Consider the following 23888-nt stretch of genomic DNA (forward strand, 5'->3'; position numbering starts at 1 on the left):
CAGCTGGGGCAGGACTGCATGTGAGATTAACGCCATATGGTTTGGAAATGAAGACTGGAAATGGAGAAGGGCCTGGCTACGTTTATTAGCTGACCGTTAAAGCCGCTGTCTACGAGAGTGGGTCAAGTGTTTGTGTGTGTGGGTCGCTATGGTCCATGGGGAGGCTGGTGACAGACAGGCCGTAGCCCGAGATCGTCACCAGGCAGGGTGATAATGGGACTGAGCTCTGGTACACCCATATGCAGATAAATGCCTGGATGAGTTAGTTTGCAGAGATAAAGCTAAATTACAGTGTGTAACCTGTATAATACAGAACTGTTTTTCTGCAGCTTGCTGAGTGTTTTCGCAGAATGATATATTCCTCAACAAGTATTTAAGGGTGTTAGTGCAGGGCGATGTGTAGCAAAAAAAAAGGTTTTCGGAACATTTCATATAGATTTTTGCAAATTATGTTTTTTCACTTCTTCAGACCCTATAGTTTGCAAAACTACCTGTTTCCAATTTTTTCCCGGACTGCACAGGTCCAAAATAAAAAAAAAAAGATGGCGGATATATCACCAAAAATAATCGCCTTTTTAAACATTTTAAATCGATATGTGTTAGGTATTATCATTATATACATACATTTTCTAATAAAATTGAATGACTTAGGTAATAAATATGACCATGGGTGACATGAGATGTCATGATTATCAACCAGTGATGGGTATAACCACCATTATGCTATTTATTGGCATACCCGGAAAAATACATTGACTGTTTCCTTCACATAACCTAATAATCATTTGAATCAAAGTAATGTTCTGCACTCCCCCAAATAGATTAGATTAGAGTAGATTAGATTCAACTTTATTGTCATTGCAGAGTACAAGTATGAAGACAACAAAATGTGGTTTGTGTCTAACCAGAAGTGCAAAAAAGTAGTTGGTTGGTTGTCACTGGGATGGACAGCTGGAGAGCTAGACTTCAGCTGCAGAAAAGAAGCTTCCTCTGAACCTGCTGTGCGCCTTATGCAAGCATCGCTTGCCCTGGATGGCCTCAATGGAGGGGAGTGAGGAATGCGTTGAGCAGTTGCCATACCAAACTGTGACACAGTTGGTGCAGGGGTAGAAGTTCACCAGGATCTGAAGAGGCCGGTGGACCTTCTTTAGCCTCCTCAGATAGAAGAGATGCTGGTAAGCCTTCTTGATCAGGGTAGAGGTGTTGAGGGTCCAAGAGAGGTCCAAGAGATGTGGACACCCAGAAATCTGAAGCTGGTGATACACTCCACTTCAGTCCCATTGATGAGAATGGGTGTGTGTGCTAGCTTTAGACTTCCTGAAGTCCACAATGAGCTCTTTGGTCTTCAATAATTCTGTTAACAGGACTTGCAGGAAATTGTGGGAACATATGAATTTGTTGATTATATGCAAGCCTAATGCTGCCCACTACAGCTAAGTCTGCCTTCATCCATGAATTGTGACTGGTTTCAGAAACAGCATCCTCTGAACAATCTACAGAGAGTAGCTCAGTGCAATTAACACACACATTGGATAGCATCTTAATAGATGGCATGGCTGTTGTGCAGGAGATGGTTGTCAGGAAAAGTGACATAAACTGTTGCCAAGATCTGGCAGAATGCTTCTTTGAAAATGTTGAAAGTAAGAAACAAGGCTACAATGACATATACTTATTATTTAACAACTATACCATCACAAACTCCATGAAAGACAGGACGAGACAGGTCCATACAATGGGAAAAGCACATGATAAGGGATACAAAATACAAGACTCTACACCAATCAAAGACTTTAAAGCTTTCCTGGGATCGAAGGAAACCAAAGCCAACCTCATCCTCTACCTTGGTCATAAAGCTGTTGAACTATGTAAACTGCCAGTCACAGTTCACACACAAAGGTGGCAGTAGCAGTAAGTCATTTTGGCAAAACCCATATGTCACACAGATGTCTTGGTGCTTGCCCTTCGCAGGGTACGAGACATCAACAAAGACAGTCTCATTATCATGGGCACTGGAGAACGTCGACAAAAGATACAGCCTAGAAATCTTGACGCACCCTAGCGGCAAATGTAATTTGCAGTCAGGGTAGTCTAGCAACTCTCCGTTGGCTTGTGAGGTGGAAAAACCAAACTTCGCTCAGGGCAATCACATCGTGTATAGAATCGGTGGACCTATCAGGTATGTATCCTATCCTATCAGGAAATTGAAAGTCAACCGTTTGTCCTGCCATTTACCGTTTATCCCGTGGGAAAGGAAAGGTTTCTGTTTCAAGTCAATCAAGTCATGATGGTGTCATTAACACACTTTGTAGGCTTGTAGTAGGTCCTCATCCATCTCCAGACGTGTTAGCTGGATGTGAGAAATTTGTGTGTCAGCTCCTCAAAACATGGTTTTCAAACAGCTAAAGCCCTTCGGTGGAACATGTTTAAAACTCTAAAACCCAACCAGGGAGTGGAAAAACTCGGGAACTAGGGAAATCCCATCCCTATGATTTCCCTACCATCGCCTATTGCTGTCCCCATGCTCGGATTCCTGCCTGCGCAGCTTAGCGACCCACTATTTGCCCGATGACAACTCCTAATTCCTCCCCTACACTGGACTATTTGAACTTAACACTAAATAGGATTCATGCATTATCATACTGGTTATGTAACCATCCAACCACTTTGTAACATATACCTCAGGTGGCTCTTAATACCATGTTCTATTCTCTGTATATAGACCTTACTCTCCTGTAACTGACCCCAGGCAGATGGGTCAGTTACAGGACAGTAAGGCCCTTGAGTCGTGGATCTGCTTGAGGTTTCATCCTATATGTTTCTCCCTCCCATAACAAGGGCGAGGAGTTTTTTCTCTGTTACTCATGGGCTCTGTCTGAATGTTTAACACTCTGTAAAGCGCCATGAGACATGTGACAAATTGAAATTCTGAGAGCACACAGGCAAGCAAATGTTTGGGCACAAAATACAGTGCTTGCTCCAAAGATTCTTGACTCACTATCACTGGGATGGAGACAAATTGTTGATGGGCAATGGGCTCCTGTTCTGTCAAAACCTCCACCAGCACCAGAGGCTGTTGTGGAACTTGTGAAGTGTTGTTGTCTTGCTAGCCAATGCAGTATACAGACCTGGCGGCAGACACAAATTCACGGATGGGCATTACACCTTTCCGGGGGGGCACGGGAACTTAAATTGATCACGGTAGTTTAAGCTTACACTTGACAAAACATTCTAATATGAAAATGTAGATGCAATTGTTGTAAAATGGTGCAGCCCCTGTAAGAGAGCCCCGTGCGCAGGGATGGAGAGAGAGAAAGCGAGAGGGGATATGTGTGTAACTGAGATGCGTGTGGAAAAAGTAGACGTGCTGTTGAGATTGGAGCTAGTCATATTCAAAATAATGCAAAATTAAATCCGCAGATAAAACCAAAATCCTCGTTCATTTGCTAACAGATAGATAGCACTCTCTTTCAGATAGAGTGTTAGGGACGGATAACTTCGTCCCTGGATAATAAGCTTCCTGTTCTCAGAATAGCTCAGAAGAAAAAACAGTAACGCTATCAAACAAACCGAGAAACTACTAGGCCTACCTCAACTAACTACGATATGAGATAGCCTACCTGCGAGCCGATAAGCATATTTGTCATCAGATGACAGGGGTTAGTGCAGGAAGTGAAGTAGACTGCGCCACGTAACCTCCTCTCCATTTAGGTGATGGGCTTACTGAATGTTCCTGATTGATTAGCTACGGAATAATACAGATTTTACAAGTTTTATTTGCTACTTGCTAGATTGACAAACATATAATATAAGCCTACATTTAATAAGTGTTCAAAATCAATCTATGGGACTGGGGAAGTGGGGTTGGTTGGTGCAGCCAGGCTCGTCCAGGGCGGGCACAGATGACTTCCAGGACGGGCCTGGCCCCCCAAAGCCCCCCCCATGACGCCGGGACTGGCAGTATAAGGTGTTCTTGCAAGAGTAACAACTTACCATTCACGCAACTTTGCAGGTGTGAAGGCTCTGAGGAGATGTACACCAATATTAAAAAGACAGTGACAGTGGTGAGGATAAATACCGGATGGAATTTCTAACAGGGTTTTGAAATCCTGCGCTGCTCAGTTAGCTCCTGTGTTCACTTATATCTTTAACACATCATTGGCTCAAGAGACAGTTCCTACTTGCCTCAAGCAGTCTGTTATTGTTCCAGTACCGAAAAACAAAAGTCCATCATGTCTGAATGACTACCTAGTAGTAGCCCTGACGCCTACAGTGATGAAGTGTTTTGAGAAGCTTGTGAAAAACATTATCTGCTCATCCCTCCCTGCCTCCTTCGACCCCCTCCAATTTGCTTACAGAGCCAACAGGTCTACAGAGGATGCCATCTCAAACCTCATGCACACCACCTTAACTCACCTGGAGGAGGGGAATGGGAATTATGTGAGGATGCTGTTCATTGACTTTAGTTTAGCATTTAACACGATAGTACCTCTCACCTTGGTCACAAAGATGAAGGCCTTAGGACTGAACACCACCCTGTGTCACTGGGATATTTGACTTCCTCACCAACCGCTCACAAGTGGTTAGAGGGGGGGGTCTGACATCTGACTCATTAACCATCAGCACTGGTGCTCCCCAAGGCTGTGTTTTGAGTCCACTGCTGTACAACATCTACACACATGACTGCAAAGCCAACAGTAGTCATACCTCCATCATCAAGTTTGCAGATGACACAGTGATCTTGGGCCTGATTAGTAACAACAATGAACAGTTCTACTTGGATCAGGTTGATGAGGTGGCACAGTGGTGTCAATCTAACAGCTTGACACTGAATATCAATAAAACCAAGGAAATGGTAGTGGATTACAGAAGGCAGCAGCAGAACTACAGTTACACCCCACTAATGATCAGCGGGCAACCTGTAGAGAGAGTCACAAGTTTTAAATACCTTGGTGTCCACATTACTGAAGACTTAACATGGACTGTTAACACTCAATATGTTCTGAAGAAGTCCAGACAACGACTCTACTTCCTTCGTCAGCTAAGGAAATTCAAAGTTTCTACATCCATCATGAAGGCCTTCTACACTTCAGCGGCTGAGAGTGTTCTAACTGGTAGCATCATCACCTGGTATGGGAACTCCACAGTTAGAGATTGTAGTACTCTGCAGAGTAGTGCGCTCAGCTGAACGTACTATAAGAACTCAACTCCCTGCTCTACAAGATATCTATTCCAGAAGAGTACTCCTCTTGGTAAGGGAGTTTTTCCTTGCCCCTGTTGCTCTTGGGTGCTCCTTGTTGGTGCCCCCCACCCAATCCCAGTCCTCCCCCACCTTTTTATGCAGCCCTTGCCACTTAATCTACTAAACCCCTCTTCTACTGCACTTTTACCCCCCATTAATGCACAAATAGGCTGACACCAGACATAATTTCACTGCATTTCTTACTTCCAGTAACTATATGCATGTGACAATAAACTTCCTTGTATCCTTGTATCTTGTAAATACTTGATTGACAATTACAATGTTTTGTTGAACTCTTCAATAATTTTTCAAAAATCTTTTTTTTTTCATTTTTTCTCCAAATTTTTTGGCAAATGATGCAATACATCTTTTGAAAACAGTCTCACTTGTCTATCTCACTACCTCACTTGTCTACCTTATTAGGTGTATATTTATCAAAAAGTTGACCACTTTAATCCTTTAGGTCCTATATTATTTTTCCGCATATATTGTCCGCCATCTTGAATTTTGGCACTGAAAATGAAGAAAAAAATTGGAAACAGGTTGTTTTGTATTCAATGGGGTCCTAGCAAGTAAAAAAACACCAGTTGCAAAAATCTATATGAATCGTTCCTAAAATAACACAATTCCCCATACTATGTAGCCTACACATAGCAGTAGGGATATGTTTCATGTTCTCAGAATCAAAACGTGGGACTTTTATTAAGTGAGGGATGTTCTATGTCACTGATCGCATCCCTGCACATCTGGTGGCGGATGTGATTCATAAAATTCAAATAATCAGCCATAGCTGTTTTATCAAAGGGTCGGTAAGGTGGGGCTGACTTGCTTCCAGCTCCAAGACGTTGGCTTGTGTTCTCTGTGTGTTGTTGACAGGAAGCTATCGTACGGGCTCATTTCCCAACAAGCAACAGCACATTGGAGCGGAATGTCATAGTTTCCCAGAAAAACGAAAGGAAGGTGTGTTAATTAACCATGAAAGTATAAACAGACTCAGCAGCTGAACATGCAGGAATTTATATGGAAAAGCGGTAGACGAGATATTTTTCAAGAGCACTATCCTGAAAAACACTTCACAAGTTTTGCCTTTTTAAAGGATTCATAAAACCAGATAACAAGCGTATGAAAATATTCTTAGTCTCTCATATCTAATCCAGCAAAGACTAATTATAAACAGGGCTAATAAAAAAGGTCAGGCTGTCGCCTATCAGGAAGAGGCTGCTGCTGATGGAGCCAGATGAGCATCAATCCCATGACCACCCATGCCGTGGGTTCTAGTTTTTTACTGGCCTAGGGGGTGAAAAACAAACCTGCCGAGAGGAAACACCGATCAGAAACACTTCATACTTAAGTTGTGTATAAGATTGTGGGTAGGTTGAGGTTAAAATGAATGAGAGTGGGTATGGGATTGGTTAAGTATGTGTGTGTGTGTGTGTGTGTGTGTGTGTGAGAGAGAGAGAGAGAGAGAGAGAGAGAATGTGCACCCCTGTGTGTATGTTTGTGTTTTCATGCACCTTTACCATTATGTTTACTTAGATTTGTAGATTTGTCATGGGTGAGTGGAGTTGCCAACATATCTGGCAGGAAGGTGATACAGTAACAATGTCGGTATTTTCACAGCTTTTTTCACTATTACAGTACATGCTCGAGGCCACAATCCTGCATCACACCAGGATGAGCTTTGTTTGACTAGATTAAACCACTACTACTCTCTCTGCTATGGTGTGTAGTAAGTTAAACATCAACGTCATTATATTAATGAATAGGATTTTCATGTTTATAAACATGAATGTGTACGCACATGAACAGTATGACTGATGTAACATGCTTTTGGTGCCAGTGCACGAGTTGGACAAGAGGTTCAATAAAATGCTCCTCTCACCTAGAGAACTGTTGTTGAACCTTTTGTCTTGTCTGACACCAAAAGCATGTTTCACCTGTCGGTCAGTAAATTAAAAGATGTTTTAAAGTGTTGCCTACATGCTGCCTACTCCTAACTCCACAAATCTGGAGATTTATGGTTGACCCTGGATGCAGCATATTGAAGCCTCATGCAGGGTCGTCTTCATGACTGAAGCAAAATGATTGTCTGTCTCTTGTTGGGAGGCTTAATGCCACAAGACCACAACGCCACAAATTCTCTCTCATGTGAAGTTCATGTCTGTGGGTAATTTGAGGTCACTCTGTTTGAACTCCAACATTGAAGTTGTTCTTTGCAAGTATCTACACCGTTATTAGTGCTCTAGATGACTGCAAGCATGCAAGGCCTTTCATATTTCACAGCGCAAATCAAACGAAACCTTTGAAAGGAAAACAAGATGTCCCACTGTGCCTAAGATATGCTCTGCTCTTCTTCTCAAAGAGGGAAAACAAAGGAAAGCAGTCGCTCTTTTCTTTCTCATCTTGCTCTCCTCCTTTGAAAATAACTTGAGAGCTCCCGCCACCTTCACGGCTAGAGCTTAATGGTGAGACGCGGGGCTGCCATATTGCTCCATTTCAAACATGACAGTTTGCTTAATAAATATCAGCCTCGCAGCATCGGCAGTGCACAGTAAAACAACAGAGCACGCAGAGATGAAACGACCAACACCACTGCGGGCACAGGCGCTTGGAAGAGGATCTGAAACTTAGCCATTCCAGCCCCGTTTTCCCTGATATTTCCCAATAATTAGCGCTGTTCCACAGATGTGCGTCTCCCTTTCTCTCTTTCTCTCTCTCTCTCCTACTTCATTTCTCTCTCTTTCTCTCTCTCTCTTTCACTCTCTCTCCTTTCATTATGGGAATGCTACGTGGAATGGGACGCAAGGATTAAGGGGAGTGGGGATCATCATGTGTTAGTCATTAAAGGAAGGATGGGGGCGACTGTGAAAAAAGAACATTAAAGTGTAGAAGAGCATACGTCTAAATAATCAGAGTCCATTAAAAGGAAATGTTGTCTGATCAAGACAGTAGAGATGTCTGCAATTACAGGAAAATTAGAGCCAGACTCAGACTAACAGAATTATTTATTCGCATTTATGTAATGTTGTACGTTTCGTTATTTTTTGTGTGTTTATGTATGTAGTATAGTATGTGCTATTTCAGTATAGTTTTTTCATGACACAAACTTAATAAGAGGTCTGTAACTGTGACACTGTACCCATACCCTGCCCTTGTTAGATGGTGAGGTGGGAGATACACAAACCATGAGCTACCCACTGGCTTACTGGTAGACCTACTTCATTATCACACTGCATCCTGCAGAAGCTAGCAAACACACATACACACACACACAAGCAATCACACACAGACACAAACACAAACACATGTCCTCTTTGCCAACTGTGCCTCTGCAGGATTCCATCCCCTCACCATGTGTATATTGTTCACAACTCACACTCTAACACGGGAGCAAACACACTAACACTGAGAGCATGGTTATATCACCTCCTATAGATAGCCACATTGTGTGATATGGCACATCTATTATATTGTAGATATATATATATATATATATATATATATATATATATATATAAGCTAAGATCGTATAGTCACTGTAATTATAGGGACAAGGTGGAGAGAGTAGTTCTAGTTCTCATTTCCTTTGTGTGTATGTTTGTGTTTATGTTATGTGTGCATGTGTATAGGATACACCTGAATGTGTTGGGATATGTGTGAATTTGTTATTACAACTGTACACCAGTGCACATGTGTGTGTGTGTGTGTGTGTGTGTGTGTGTGTGTGTGTGTGTATGTGTGTGTATGTGTGTGTCTATGTCCTGCCCTACCGTTTAAGCTGTGAGCGTTGGTGTGTCAGGGAAGAGGCCCCTAGATAGGATCCCACAGCTGGGCTCTGGTAATTGCAGTGTGCATGGGGCCGTGGAAGGAGATTGGCTGTAGCATCAGGGCTCAATTGACTTGAGCGTTTTCAGTGGTCCACGCGGACAGCCCCACGTCCCTGAACGCCAGGTGTGCCTCGGATGAATGCTGCGAAACCACAAAGACTATTTGCATCAAATCATAAGGAAATTGTCCTGCTCAGGAGTGTTTCGTGTGCACTGAACCCACCGTGTGTGTGTGTGTGTGTGTGTGTGTGTGTGTGTATGTGGAAGTGTGCGTGCCTGTGTGTGTCTGTATGTGGAAGTGTGTGTGTGTGTGTGTGTGAAAGAGAGAGAGTGGGAGAGAGAGAGAGAGAGAGAAAGAGTGGGACAGAGGTCATGGCACACTGAGCACTAAAAAAAACTTCACGGGGAAAAGAGACCACATATAAACTTAAAAGGAATTTGTCTCCATCTGTTGGCCGAAGAAAAAAAAACATCTGTAATAAAGATGTGATGCGTTAGTGGCCTATTTGTGAAACAATGTATCATCCTTAATCAAATTAGTCACCTTTTACTTTAGATGTGGAGCTACATAGGACAAATGTGCGTTTATTATTATATATATTATTATTATTATTATATTTTATTTATAATATTATATTATATTATATTATAATATATTATTATAGTATTATATATTATTATATTATTATATATTTAGTAGCATTAGCTTGCTGAAGCTCTTGATCTAATGAGGCTGGGTGTTCCTCACCTGGCTATTTGGTGTTTGCTGCATGTGTCCCTCCCAAGACCGAGACGGCAGTCCCGAATGGCCTGATGTAATCATGGGACTATTGTGATTCTCTCTGCCTCCCCCCCCCCCCCATGCCTCCCCCTCAAGTGAAGACATTCCTCAACTCTTTGGTAATCAAGCACTGTGGAAAAAAGATGGCTTGTAACATATGAAGGCTGCGCTCTGGAAATGGGGTACTGTCATGCAAGCCATGCTGGTGTAGGCTACATTTAAAAAATGACTCCTTCTCATGCTTCAGTCTCAAGGCGAGGAAACCCGTGAGTAATGACTTATTATTGCAATGGCCTCGTTAATAAAATCTTCCAGCTTTGCATTGTGTTTTATTGTTTCCCGTGACAGGAGAAATTGCAGCGCAAATATTTGAAAGAAGTTTTGCCTTCTCCCAGAAAAATGGAAGACAAGAAAATTGCAATCATCAGTGTTTATAGAGAAAATTATGGTTTCAGAACCCAGAGATGCACGAAGACAATCTCGTGTTATTTTAGCCATTTATTGTTCAACATAAGAAAGGAGAAAAAAGAACTTTCCCGGGTAAAAAAAATAACATTGGCATTTGAAATCAAGTGCACTTCAACAAACAGTGTCTATATATCTGTGGAGGAGCTGTCCTGTTCGCTTGGTGAGCCGTGGATACATAAATCAAAAATATAAATATAAAAAATCAGTCTTCCGTATAAGGCTTTAAGGTGGAATGTGGTGAGAACAGCTCATTTTGTGTCAATGCATTCCCTGTTTGTACCACTGTCTTGCTTTGTACCATTTCAAAATCGCCTTCGCAACACTGGAGTTATGTATGCCTAAATTCTTGAGTCATACAGTGTCCATGTTCATAACGTCAAACATCTGTGTAACATCAAAGTAATATTGTGATTAGTGGTTGTGTGTTTGGGGGTGCTGGGAGTGCATGACAGGTGCCTTATTATTGGAGGAGGGCCACTGAGGTTACTTGGGCTCAATCCCCTGCAGATGTGAAAGCTGTCGTCATGATGGGGGGTCAGAGTAACCTGCTGCACGGTGGTGCTGTCATATCAAAATGTACAGCAGTTTAGACTGACGTCATGTGATGTGTTCGAGTGGACACACACAGAGATGTTGTAGCTAGGCTATGTACCCAATACAAATGTCAAACTTAAATCGGGGGTGGGGGGGGGGGGGTCAGTTTGGGATTTAGCTTTCGTGCGAAAGAATGAATTCAGTAATTATGCAACTCATGCACGTGCATGAGCAGGTTGTGACCTAAGCCAAGTTCTGAGTGCAGCCCAGTCAAGAGTATTGTGTAAACATGGGATGCATTTAAATAAGAATAGCTTTTGGACAGGAATTCACAGCAAATCATAAAAAAACGACCTATTTTCAGCCAAACGGAATTTTGTTATAGGAACAACTTAATTAATGAAACATGTTACTCTCAAATAGGGAATTTGACACAGCTGTTACGAGAATACAAACTGTAAGCAACTAGAACAAATTCTGACCTTTCTTATAATGTCATTAAAATAAAAATAAGAGTTCACAAACTGGATTGAGTATGAAGAATAATCAGATTAATTAAGTATTGACAATAAACTTATTCAGGGATTTTTGTGCAAACTAGAGCTGGTCAACAGTAGGTGGCAGTGTTGCATCTTCCACCAGTTCTATCATCTAGGTAAGGGCGTTCACCGTAAACAATATCACTCTAAGTACAATCATGTTGAACCACACAATCCAATCGAAGAATTCATGTTCTAGCCGGTGAACATTCACCCTAACCAAACTGTATGTTTTAAATAATACATTGGTCATCTGTTATCCAATGACTCAAAGATCTCTGTGACAATAGTAAAGCCAACATAAATCAAAGATAAGATGCCATCTTAGACCAAAAGTTCAGAAATGGACTCTTAGTCTAACTGACTGAGTGTCCTCTATATGACCTAACAGAAATCATCCTTAGATCCATTCAACGTCACTATGACATGAAAAGTTAGGGCCGAGTTCAGCTTTAAAATTGGTAAAGAACATGTCTGTAAACATTTATGTCTATTGATTCATTTTGGCGCTTCACTTGGCACAAACAATCCTTATTCGTTCACTGTGTACAATTTGAGTGAAAGGGCACACGGGTTATGGTATATATAACTACAGTCATATAGGTTGTACAAAGCCTATGTCTCCAGATTATACAGGAATGTTTATAGAGCGTGTGTATTTGTATGCGTTTGTATTGTATAGTTGAATTTATTTGTTTCTCAGAAAATAAACATTTTTGTGCAGCAATGAAAAGCAGCATCGATGACAGGTGAGATCAAATGTAGACATAGCCCATGGCTGTCCTAAGTCTTCAGGGAAGACTTACAGTGGGCCTTCTTACTGACACTACTGAGGATCATTTATCACCATGGTCACCACAAATGAGACAAATGATACCTTTAAAACATCACAATTATAACACAAAGCTATAGCTCAACATCACCATTAATATTAACATTTGCTGACATACACATATATAAAATAACAAATAAAAAACAGGAATTGTGATGTTTTCTTGATAGTTTTGACACATATATAAAACAGGCACTATATATATATATATACGATATGATGTATGGAAAGTAATCACGTTATGATGATGTTTAAGTGGAAGCAGTATTTGGTGGTGAAAGTTATAACACTATAATGTGAGGTTAAGCTACAGAGACTATGCTGAATATTTACCTTAACCAACTAACACATGTACTGATAATACCTATACATTATAGATACATTTATTATACATTCATATATGTCAACACTTAAATATGTATATACATGTATATATCTATATGTATATATCTGTACATGTATATGAAGAAGAGTACTAGGCTATACTGTGCCTTGTGGCAGAACTTAAATTGAGTGGTGTGTGTGTGCTGTGCATGTGTGTGTGTGTGTGTGTCAAGTGGTGTGGGGATGTGTGATTTATGAAGGACCCTAGATCATTGCGAACACACAAATCAGCCTTGGGGGCCTTTGGTCACAAGTCCAATCGATCTGACGTGGGTGAACTGATTGCCCGATCCCTCTTTTTTTGTGCACTCAATCCAAATGGAAGTGATCCTGGTTGTCATGTAGGAAGGGACTGGCTGGGCCTCGCATTAGTGCTTCTCTGATCAAGACGGAATGTTCACTGAGGCTATGGGTCATCGCCACTGTGCTACCTTGCCCTCACGAGGCCAGACAGTTGGGACAAAACACCCCTCAGGGAAGAGGCCATTTTGATACTCTGATTCACTATACTGCACACGCGTACAGTGCATCCATCCACCCTGTCTTCAAAAGTACTAAATGCCTATATGAGACACAAAGACCCAGATGAGACATAGTGGGAATGTGGGGACTATCATCTACTCTCACTCTACCAAACCCACATTCACTGTGTTCATTATGGTCTGGAAGCATTCCTCTGGTATCGTCCTGTTCACATCCCGCTTGTATAGTTAATGAGTTTCAATCCAAGTAATGCTCAAAATTACAAGGTCAGCTCATAACTCATATATCATTAACAAAGAACCCTTTACCTAAAATCACTTAATCAAACTTATTGAGCCAATACGGAGATGAGCTATGTAATATCCTTTCCATTGAGAATTTAACGTTTCCCACAACTACAGCAGTTATATTATAGTCAGATGTAAAATGAAACTGCTTTCTGTTGTCATCACCAAACCAGTCCCCATTCACTTTCAACCAGAAAATCTGGTTTGTCCCTATTCAAAGATTTCAGACCATTATCCGATAAGTTATGCATATGGACCAAGGCAGCATCGGGTGAATGGGTTTGCAGGTTTTGTGAGATCTTGTGTGAACAGTGTTTTAAAGTAACTCAATGGATGTTTCTTTTAAAGGACAAGTTCAGTGTCTTTATACCTAATTGTTAGGTGCTGCATTAATGGCATACTGACCAATGCCACCGACAATTATTTTGGCACATTTCTGTATACTTTGAACAGACGAGAAAATATGTTGATGGGAAACAACTCATAATGGCGGTGAATGGCATCTTGCTTTTCCAACAAAAATGTTCAAATGTGAAATTCTCAAAGTAAATCCTACAGAATACATGCATACAATAGAAAAGTTGTACTCCTACATAATTTATTGTTTCAGAGCAGTGAGTCTTATTCCAAGTCAAAGAATTTATGGCTGGTTGTAACTTTGCCGAAATACTGTTCAAAAGTCTTGCACAGAATCACCAAAAAAGCCTCAGTGTAAAATATTACTTTTAGTTTCAATTAAGTTGGATTCAAGATGTAATAAAACTTTACTTAATGATTTTGGTAAGACTTTTGTAATGGTCAGGTAAAACATATATTGTATAGCCTTGTATATATAGACCGTTTCAATCTGTTCCTGGAGGATTTCCAGTTAAAACATACAAAACCAACGCAGATACTTTGAACATGAAAATGAATTGGACTTTTGGTGTAATGCTCTACAAAATTTGGACTCTAAAACAGTTTTTTGTTCCACCGTGAATGCCTTAAAAGAACACACCTGTGTTATACAGTTGAAAGGGTCTATATGAGTATACTGGGACGTGTCAAAAATGATTGTCGGAGTTTAACGGTATGGAGAGTCTGTTATTACTCCAGCAGAAGATGGAAATTCAATTTAAATCCCTGGACCTTGTCATTTAGTGTTGCATTTTGGCAGTGACTAACTGGCATGGCAAGGCTGTGGCTTTCTACTCAATTGTGCCAGACTATGTAGACAACTGTTGTATGGGAGTAGTCGAAGCATTGGCAATGTCACATCTGCATAGAACTGGCCTGTTACCAGAGGTGCGTTCAAATTCGCGAACATAGGCGAATGTTTGCAAACAGTCGCAAATCGTTTGAGAAGGTAGTTCACCGCTAACATACAGTGGAGCTGGAAGTGAGCTGGATGAAGTATTACTGTTACAATAGAATGTTTACACCAAATCAAAATTTAACTGTTCAGAGAATACATATTCAGCATGAACGTTTGCTGCTGTTTAGGGAATTTGAACGTACCTATGGATTCAGGTTTGTTGTGATGCATATGTGTGCAGGCAGAGGCTAGGGGCTCCTTTATGACCTAGCATGGAATGTTTTTTGTCTTCCCACTAAGGGCAGGTTCTGGGCCAGGCCTAATTATTACTGAAGACGTATCAGCGCAGACAGTCTGATTTCTAGAAAACTCTCTGAGGATTCCAACTTATCTAACCTAGTTTCTGGAAGAATGGGAGTTAAAAATACGTGACAGAGAGAAATTACTTTTTCTCACAAGGTTTCGAGTCTTTGTCTACCCCAAAACAGCACTGACCCTGTGTTACATGATGGAAAAAAATCTTGGTGCTCTTTCCAAAGGAGGCCAACAAGCGCTCCTGTTTTGTTAGGTGCCTTAACATTGTGGCCCTCCATACATGGATGGGGTAAGGAACGGCAGTGGGAAATCCATGGAATGATTGTGCTATAATCTAAGTTTCTATAGGTGTCTGGGCCCTCAAGCTCCAAAATTGGACAATGCGACACATACTCAACTGTGATCATAGGAGTGCGTAACAGGTGGAACAGTGACTATCACTGTGCTGTACCTGTGGAGGCTTTTTGTGAGGTGATTTACAAGAAGGTGGGGGCAGTAATCATGATCAAAAGCAGAGAGAGATGGAGAAATGAGAAGGCTGCTTCCCCATCCTTCACTGAAGCTTACATACACCCACCCTACCACACCGGCACGGTGATAAGTTAGAATGCTAATGATATAAAATGATTACGGGATTATATAAAGTTGGTAAACTGTATGTGTGTGTGGTGTTTGAGTACCTGTATTTAAATTATACATGTGTTTTTGTGTAGACACACAAATGTGTGTGTGTGTGTGTGTGTGTGTGTGTGTGTGTGTGTGTGTGTGTGCGTGTGTATTTGTGTGTATGCAGCTGGCCTGGTGCAGATTAGAGTCCCCACATAGCCCAGTGGTGGTTCTCAGGCAGGACTGGGGAAGCCCCAGGAGGGAGAGGGGGGGGGGCAGATGAGAGTGCCAGGGGTCCTCCTCTCATTTGGTCTTGAGTTTGCCCTCCTTGGCCAGCTTCTCATTGAGTTGGCAGAGCTGGCGAAGGAACCCGTCGTTGGGTCCAATCTCACGCTTGTGTCGCACGGTCGCCACGGCAACCCTCACATCCATCTTGTGGCGGAGCATGAGGTATGCGATGACAATGGTGGGAGAGCGGCTATAGCCCTCTCGGCAGTGAACGTATACTTTCCCTAGGTGTGTGAGAGAGAGACAAAGAGGGAGAGAGAGGGAGACAGACAAAGTGAACCAGGATTTAATGCAGCCACTGTGCCCTCTCAAACCAAGATTAATGTCGAGCTGGTGACGAGACACAAGGTGGGCTCTCTGCCTGTAACTGAATCAAATGTTATATAATATCTCATAAGATACAATACCTGTTCAACACAATTCTAGACAGTCCAATTAAGATTTAACTGGTCTCGTTAATTTGTTTCATTCTCAGAGTGTTAGTTAGCACATCTAAGAATGAAATCCAGATGCCTATATTCCAGAGCTACAGATGCCTTTGTGGAAAAGGTATTGATTGTTTGCACTAGTAGGGTAGAGATATAGAACAGCACAGAATGGCTCTAAAAACAATGAGGACAGTAGTGAGAGTAGGTCAGAGACAGGCAGGGGGTGGGGGAGAGAAACATATGCCATGTCTGCTCAATCCTGCCTAGCAAAGCAGCCTTAGACAACGCAAATATGGAGCTGACCTCTGCAGCAGACGGCCAAAGTCAACCCACATTCTCTTCTCACCACACCCCCCCCCCCCCAGAGCCCTGGTCCCAACTAGCAGCCCCCTACCGACACTCCCAGCTTCTCTCCACCTCCCCCCTACACACACATTCATTATCGACCTGCCCACACCCCTGGAGGAATTCACCTTGCCAACTTCTATCGTGCTGCTTCTGCAGATTCTGCAATGCATCTGAAACCTGATCCCTCCCTGCTTCCCTTTCTACCTCTCTATCTCTATCCTTTGTTTCTCTTCTGCTACCTTAATAATATCCCCTTCTCGTTTTTATTTCTCTCAGTGTTCTACTGTAACTTGATATCCTTTGCTAGCAGCGGAGGGACGCTGTTTCGCCATTGCGATGACCTTTCCACGATTTTAAATAACCCTTCCTCTTCCCAACAAATCAATGCAGAGCTGAGTGATGCCACTTATCCGCTTGTCGGATGCGTAGTGAATCCTCAGCCTTGGCGGCGGAGAGGCCTCGACGGCTGACACTCCCTTTTTCGCTCGTCTGCATTCTGTCATCGTGTTGCGAGGCTGGCTGACGCCCCTTACCCTGCCCCCACCCACCCCCCCCCGCCCTCCTGAGCACGCCTTGTCACAAATGTCACGGCAGAGATGACGCTCTGGTTGCAAAGTGATGACGAGTATTCGAGTATTTTTTTTTTTTTTCGTTTTCGGGGGCTCTCCAGCCTCCATGGAGAATCAATGTCCTCCCTCCCCTCGACCAGAAACAGTCCAACTGATTTATAGTGTAACGAGTAGCACAGCCAAATTGGCAAGGAATTAAGATGCTTTATAATTGCACTTGTGTGTCAGCGATGGCATAAAATCCATCCCATAAAACAACAGGCTGAGGGCACCAATTAGACATGGCACTAGGGGTGAGAGATTTGGGAGTATGTTCTGGAGTCGAGTCTAAGATTACTGTCTTGGGAGGTGCTCCAGCTTGGCACATTTGTGAACTGCTAATCAATCACAGGGGAAGTTGGGGCAACTGCTAATCAACCACAGGGGCATTCCCGGCATGTACTTGTGCTTCATTCATGACAAAAAGCTACACTTTACAAAATCCTTTCCATCAGGAGGTGTTTATATTAGTATACATTCAGAACATTGTCGGCACTATTTTGCTCATGAAGCAATATGTGAATATTGTTCAATAAAGCCTCTTTATCTTCATGACCATAGTCTCACCTCTACAAGATTAATATCTCCCTTGTTGGGAATGTGTTTGTTGTAAAACAATGAAAAAATTGCCTGTGTTTATATCTAACATTTTTCAACCACCAGACTATGATTGTGTTGTGTTTTATGCTGTTCCAGAAATGTGTCATCGTTAGAAAAATAAGGAAACTATTTTGACAAGACTAAAACATAACACCAGACCAATTCTCAATGGGGTCTGCCGGATCAAATGCAGTAGGCTTAGTCTGGTTCCCAGGCTAATATTTTATTATTCCTATTTTATTTTTCTGACTTTGTACTGTGAAATCTGATTCCTAAGATCTAAAGGCTTCATGTTTAATAAGGGGCTAAGCTAAGAACAATGGCCACACCCTTGCCGACTGGTCATTGTTGATTAAATCACCACCCACAGTAAGCACATCTGCAAAACATTTTCTGGTTAAAACCAGGTATGTAGCCCTTATCAACAAAATCAATGCACATAAACAGGAATCTCAAGCAGCTGAGCCTGGAACATCAATAAAATTCCACAGAGACGTCTTTGAGTGCATTGTTGCACACTAGCAAGACCTAAAACAGCATACACATTGATTTAATTATACAGTGTTATTTAGTTCGCATAAAATGGAGAGATGATAAAGAATTGCTTTCCTGCATGTTTTTTTCCCTGCTATAGCAATGGTCTCAGTTAGGGTTTTCAAGTGTAGGGGCAGTGATTCAAAAGTTCAATAAAATATTATTTTGACCTAGATGGAGCAACCAATATAAACATACCTTTCCCAGACAGGGCCTTGTCGATAAACTCTGCCCCCTCCTCAAAGAAGGCACTGAGGACAAATTGCTCTGTGTCGTTGGCCTTGATGCCATGGTACGTGATGCCGGTGCCTGCATAGAACTCTGCATTGGTATTCACATGCATGAAGGAGTTACCCTCCGCTGTGTTGAGGATGTGTGTCACCCCCAGCTTCTGCAGCCGCATCACATTCTGGGCCACAAACCTGAGACGAGACAGAAAGGGGGGGGGGGGTTATGATGCAGTGAAGTTCAACCCAACAAAGACACAGTGTCATCAGTCGGGGGAATTTCTGGGTTAAGCAAAAATAGCTCAAGTAAGAAATCACAACGGCAGATTTATGTAAGTCTTGAGGTCAGAGTGATGGAAGGCAGACAGGCCTCCCTGCTGATTGCCACATTGTTAAACTCCAGACCGAAGTTATGAGTTCCCATGCAAAGTGCCAAGCAATTTAAATAGGCCTAGCTGAAAATTGGAACTAATTTATGAGTATGTGTCCGGCGTTGTATGTGGCTGTGTTTGTTGATGCAGCCTGTGGACACAGTGAAGCAAATCCAACCAACCAAGTCCAGATTGTGGTGTGTATAGTATGAAGGGTCTGTGTAGAATCAGATAGCAGGAATGTCTGTCTGTCTTTGCCGGATATCAGGGATGGAGGCCTGTTCCAAACCCACTTGCATTCGCCTTACACTAATGAGATCTTGGCCATGGCCCCAAGGCATACACAGGCCAACAGGCACCCTACACAGTGCCTGGAATTGAGCTGATGCCCGTAGAAAGAAAGAGAGAGAGAGAGAGAGAGAGAGAGAGAGAGAGAGATGGGAGGGGGACTGGAAAGTTCCAGCATCCTGCTGCTCTCCAGCACCTGCTCTCTTCCATCTTTATCTATTCATATCTATCCCCATCTCTCTCCCTCCTCTCCTCTCCTCTCCTCTCCTCTCCTCTCTTCTCTTCTCTCTCTCTCTTCCCCTCCCTCCCCTTTTCTACCAATCCCAATCAATGATGAAGCTGTTTTACACCGCATCAAGATTACAAACAATTGGCTGAATCCAGGCCAAACAATGCCTAAATGGGCAGACAAGCCAACCGTAGTTCCTAACAGTAGCCGTGGCTCATTAAGCAAACTGGCAAATATCTGAGTCTTCCTGATCAAAAGAGGCAGAGAGAGAGAGAGAGAGATGCGAGAGAGAGAGGGAGAGAGAGATGAGAGAGAGAGAGAGGGAGGGAGAGCGAGAGATGAGAGAGAGAGAAACACCTCCCATGCTCCTTTGCCTTCTATATAAATAACAAGCTCCACAGGCAGGACTCTGTGACCTCTCCTGGGTCCCCGGGGATAGAGATCCGGAGACTCCCCCTCCTCCACACCGGCTGGCTGAGATGAAGATCGAGTCTGCCACCATTTTGCTTTTTGACCGTAAGATGTGGCTGCCCATCTGTCTCCATGTCTACTCGCTCCCAAGGCTTCTCTGTACAGAGCAGTGCTCCTGTGCTCTGAGCTTGGATTCAGATCTGCTTCCTACAACCTGACTTATAGCCAATGTACACATGCACACACACACACACACAGGTGACTGACTGTGTGCGTGTATATTTCTGTGGATACTCACTGACTGTGTTCTGTATGTAAGGGCCACCCCAAGTGTCTTTGCCTAGAGCTATAAGTGCCAAGTGAGCCTGTACAGTGTGTGTGTGTGTGTGTGTGTGTGTGTGTGTGTGTGTGTGTGTGTGTGTGTGTGTGTGTGTAGCAGCCCTGCTCACCTGGACTATGCTGCTCTCTGAGCTCCACTAGCTGCAGTCCCTGACCATACATTATTAATATAATCCCCACAAAGAGAGCAGATGCGTGCAGGGAACAGAGGGCTGCCCATTGCCCTAAAGTGCAGCCACTCCATCAGGGGCTAAAAATGCCAGCTAATATATGGAAGCTATTTCTATAGTGAAAGTGCAGTCCTGTTTTTTCCCATTAGTAAGATCCTTTACTTTTACAGTACAGACTGTACCTCACCACAGAGCACTCAAGCACAAGCCAAGATATTGTTAAAGTGACAGAGGATGCGAGATCATAGGTTGGAATGAGACATATTTGCCAAAATGTATTTCTAAAATATGTATTTCAAAAATGTATTTCAAATATGTATTTCGAAAATGTGTTTCGAAAATATATATTTTGAAATGTATTCCGAAAATGTGTATTTCGAAATACATTTTTGAAATGAGACGTATTTTCCACTGGAATGTATTTTTGAAATGAGACGTATTTTCCACTGGTGTTGTGTGACTCACTATACTGGAAAGGTATACACCCAGGAAAGGTATGTCCAGTAAGGTGATTTACACTGGATAAGAATATACATTTAATAATCATTGAATAACAATGTATCTTGACTGGATGCTTTATGTAATGTACAGAGATAAGATGGCCTTGCTTATTCATCTCGGTTTTATTGACCTTTTATCCAGTAGCTATTATTTACCAAATTTCTGAAGAGAAATCTTCAGTGTTCTAAACCATGATTACTTCCTTTGAGACAGAAAAAAGTATAAATCATTATAAGCTACATGTTTTACAGCATAACTGTAAAATATTTCCCAAAAGTAAAACATAATCCAACATTAACACTCAAATTTCAATGTTGTTTTGTTGCTTGTGTTCATCCAACAAAATGTCATCTACTGACATGAGATGACTTCTAGCTCTTAGTAAAAAGCCCCTGTGAATCTAACACGTTGTTGTCTGTACTTTGTCTCCCACTGAGTAGGTTTAGAGACAGAACAGAACCACAGAACTTGCACTAAACTTGGCACTGTACCGTATGCAGATTGATTAAGCTGTTCTAACGGAGGTAATGGGTTTGTCCTGTTGCCCTTCTCCCTGCTCTCTCTCTCTCTCTCTTTACAGAGAGCCAAGCGGTGTATGGGACACAACAAAGAAACTTCTAGAAGCACATATTCCACTCCACTCTGTCACTGTGACCTCCACAAGTCAGATCCAATAGACAATAGACAGTCAAGCTGCTGACTATATCACACACTGACATAACAAACATCCTGTGCACACACTGGGGAGAATACGCTACCTGAGAGCCTAGTTTGATCAGGTCAGATCATACTGAATATAGGCTATAGCATGTTTGAATCGACTGTCCAAGAAAGGATGTTATAGTTCCAAACCCAAAAGTTTATAAGTACAAGGACTATACATCAATAAAACTCTACGATTCTGACTGGTGTAGAACAAGAACAACAGTCTACCTGCATCTCTCTCTCTCTCTCGCTCTCACACACACACACACACACTCTCTCTCTCTCTCTCTCTCTCTCTCTCTCTCTCTCTCTGTGTTTGTGGTGTAATATGTTTATTGCATTGGGGTGGTTAGAAACACTATGTGTGTATATTATAAAAAACAAACCAATCATCAGTTAATCAGACAGGTGAACAAAAATAACACCTTTCGCCATCGCCTGCAACCTTTTGTCGTGCTGTAGTAAGCTGCGCTCATTTGGTCTTTTCTGATGATCTCATATCTCCACGCGAATCAGTCACCAATGCCTTGTGCTTCGGTCATGCTTGTTTCTAAGAAGCTGAACGGCTCATCCCATTTCTCCACTTTGCGTGAGAAATTATTTAACAAAAAGAACACGTGATTGTGAAAGGACGGCCCAAGTGGAGAGATGAATGATCTCTATGAGATAACATGATGGTGGCTATAATAAAGCATGCCGTTCCATTCTTGAAAAACAAGTCTTCCTATCGACTCTTTATCAGTGCATTCTAAGCGTTCTAATGTTTGCGAAATGATCTTTTAGTTGTGCTTCATTCCATTGTGTAACACTCATGATCTGCAGTAGTCTATGAGATTAAAAGGTGACACTTTAACAATCACTGTTGAAAACCCTGCGGTGAGAATTTTACAACCATAGGATGCAGTTGCACCTTGTCAATAGCCTATGTCGTAAGGCAAAAGGTTACACTGTTAATATAGGTGATCTGGGTTAGCCTATATGTGATGTATTGTATGTGTGTTCCCTACTACAGAGCGCAGTGTGGATGATAAACCAGGAATTTCTGAATGAATTGGAAGACAATCTGGATGTCGTGAATCACCCGTAGCCTACAGATATTGAGGGGTATTGAACAGTAGGCTGTGATGTGATGCGTTGCTAGGACGATGAAGTAATCGCCTACCTGTCTGTCATCTACCCAATCTTGTTAGTGTTCGGAGGTATATGTCTCAAAAGCGACACCCGAACCATAGATAAATATGGTAACTTACGCGTTGCCAATGTAAATCCGGGGAAACACCTCGTTGAAATGTTGTGCTGGTAAGCTGTAGAATCCGCTGCCGTTTGACAATAGCTCGTTGAGTTGTTGCACAGTAGCTTCGCTGTCTGGCACACTGACTTCAACTGGTAGCTTGGCCGGGCTCTGGTGTTTCTTCATGTTTCCAACGCAGTTTCACCAAAACGATAAACAAGTGTCAGGTTACTGTCGAAAAAGTGTCAGTTTCCAATTCTGCTGCATTTTATCATTCGGTGGAGAGACGCCTTCGCCTCGGTGGTTGAAACGCTCGCTCCCTTGCTCGCAGACACACCCCGACTCGCCCACCGGCGGTCAGACGCTCTACAGATCGGAATTTGCGGAGGACAGCGACACGCGCACCAGGGTGGCAACCTAAGAACGATAAACAAGGCAGTGAAAGGGGCGTTAAAGGAGCCGCTCTGTCACGACGCCTGGCTCTGACCGTGACAGTGTACCTTATACCTCTGTATTTCAAAGAATCCGTTGATAAATTCATTAGTATGGTTATGATACATTACGATCGATAATCTGGCATTTTAACAGTAAGATCAATGGGGGTAGTTACGTAGGGAATTGTCACCCTCTTCAGCCTAATGTTGCATTTCAAATCAAAGCATCACGAGCTTCCAGAGTACGTTAACTTGCCTGTATACGTATGTGTTTTAATGTTTCATGCCTCAACCTCACCCTGTAAAATATACCATTATAAGTCTATAGCCTACCATGGTGAACTGCAAAGATCCAACAAGTGTTTTTTTACTCAACAGGATGCAGTGAGATTGTGCTACTTTAGCTTCCCATAAATTTGGATAAAAGGAGGTAGTTTGGTCTTCTCTATGATTTGGGGAGAGGAAAGTAAGCTGAAACTGGACATGTTCACTCTCTGTGAACAGATAAAGGGCTTTTTTTCAAAGGCTGAAACAAAGCAAAGTTTGTAAAACTGCTTATTCATACCAGTGACAGTCAGTCCATTAAT

At 42.3% G+C, this 23888-nt stretch overlaps 1 protein-coding gene across 1 annotated transcript; it reads right to left on the reverse strand.

Moving 5' to 3' along the window:
- Nucleotides 1-10332: 10332 nt before the first annotated feature.
- Nucleotides 10333-23353, reverse strand: dusp3a (dual specificity phosphatase 3a). Its single transcript, XM_048233964.1, has 3 exons — nt 22887-23353; nt 18594-18817; nt 10333-16101 (listed from the first exon to the last, which is right to left on the reverse strand). The coding sequence occupies exons 1-3, from the start codon at nt 23051-23053 to the stop codon at nt 15893-15895; spliced, it is 600 nt and encodes a 199-aa protein (XP_048089921.1). The 5' UTR covers nt 23054-23353; the 3' UTR covers nt 10333-15892.
- Nucleotides 23354-23888: the final 535 nt, after the last annotated feature.

Source organism: Alosa alosa, chromosome 22, assembly GCF_017589495.1.
Source record: "Alosa alosa isolate M-15738 ecotype Scorff River chromosome 22, AALO_Geno_1.1, whole genome shotgun sequence".
NCBI lineage: Eukaryota > Metazoa > Chordata > Actinopteri > Clupeiformes > Clupeidae > Alosa > Alosa alosa.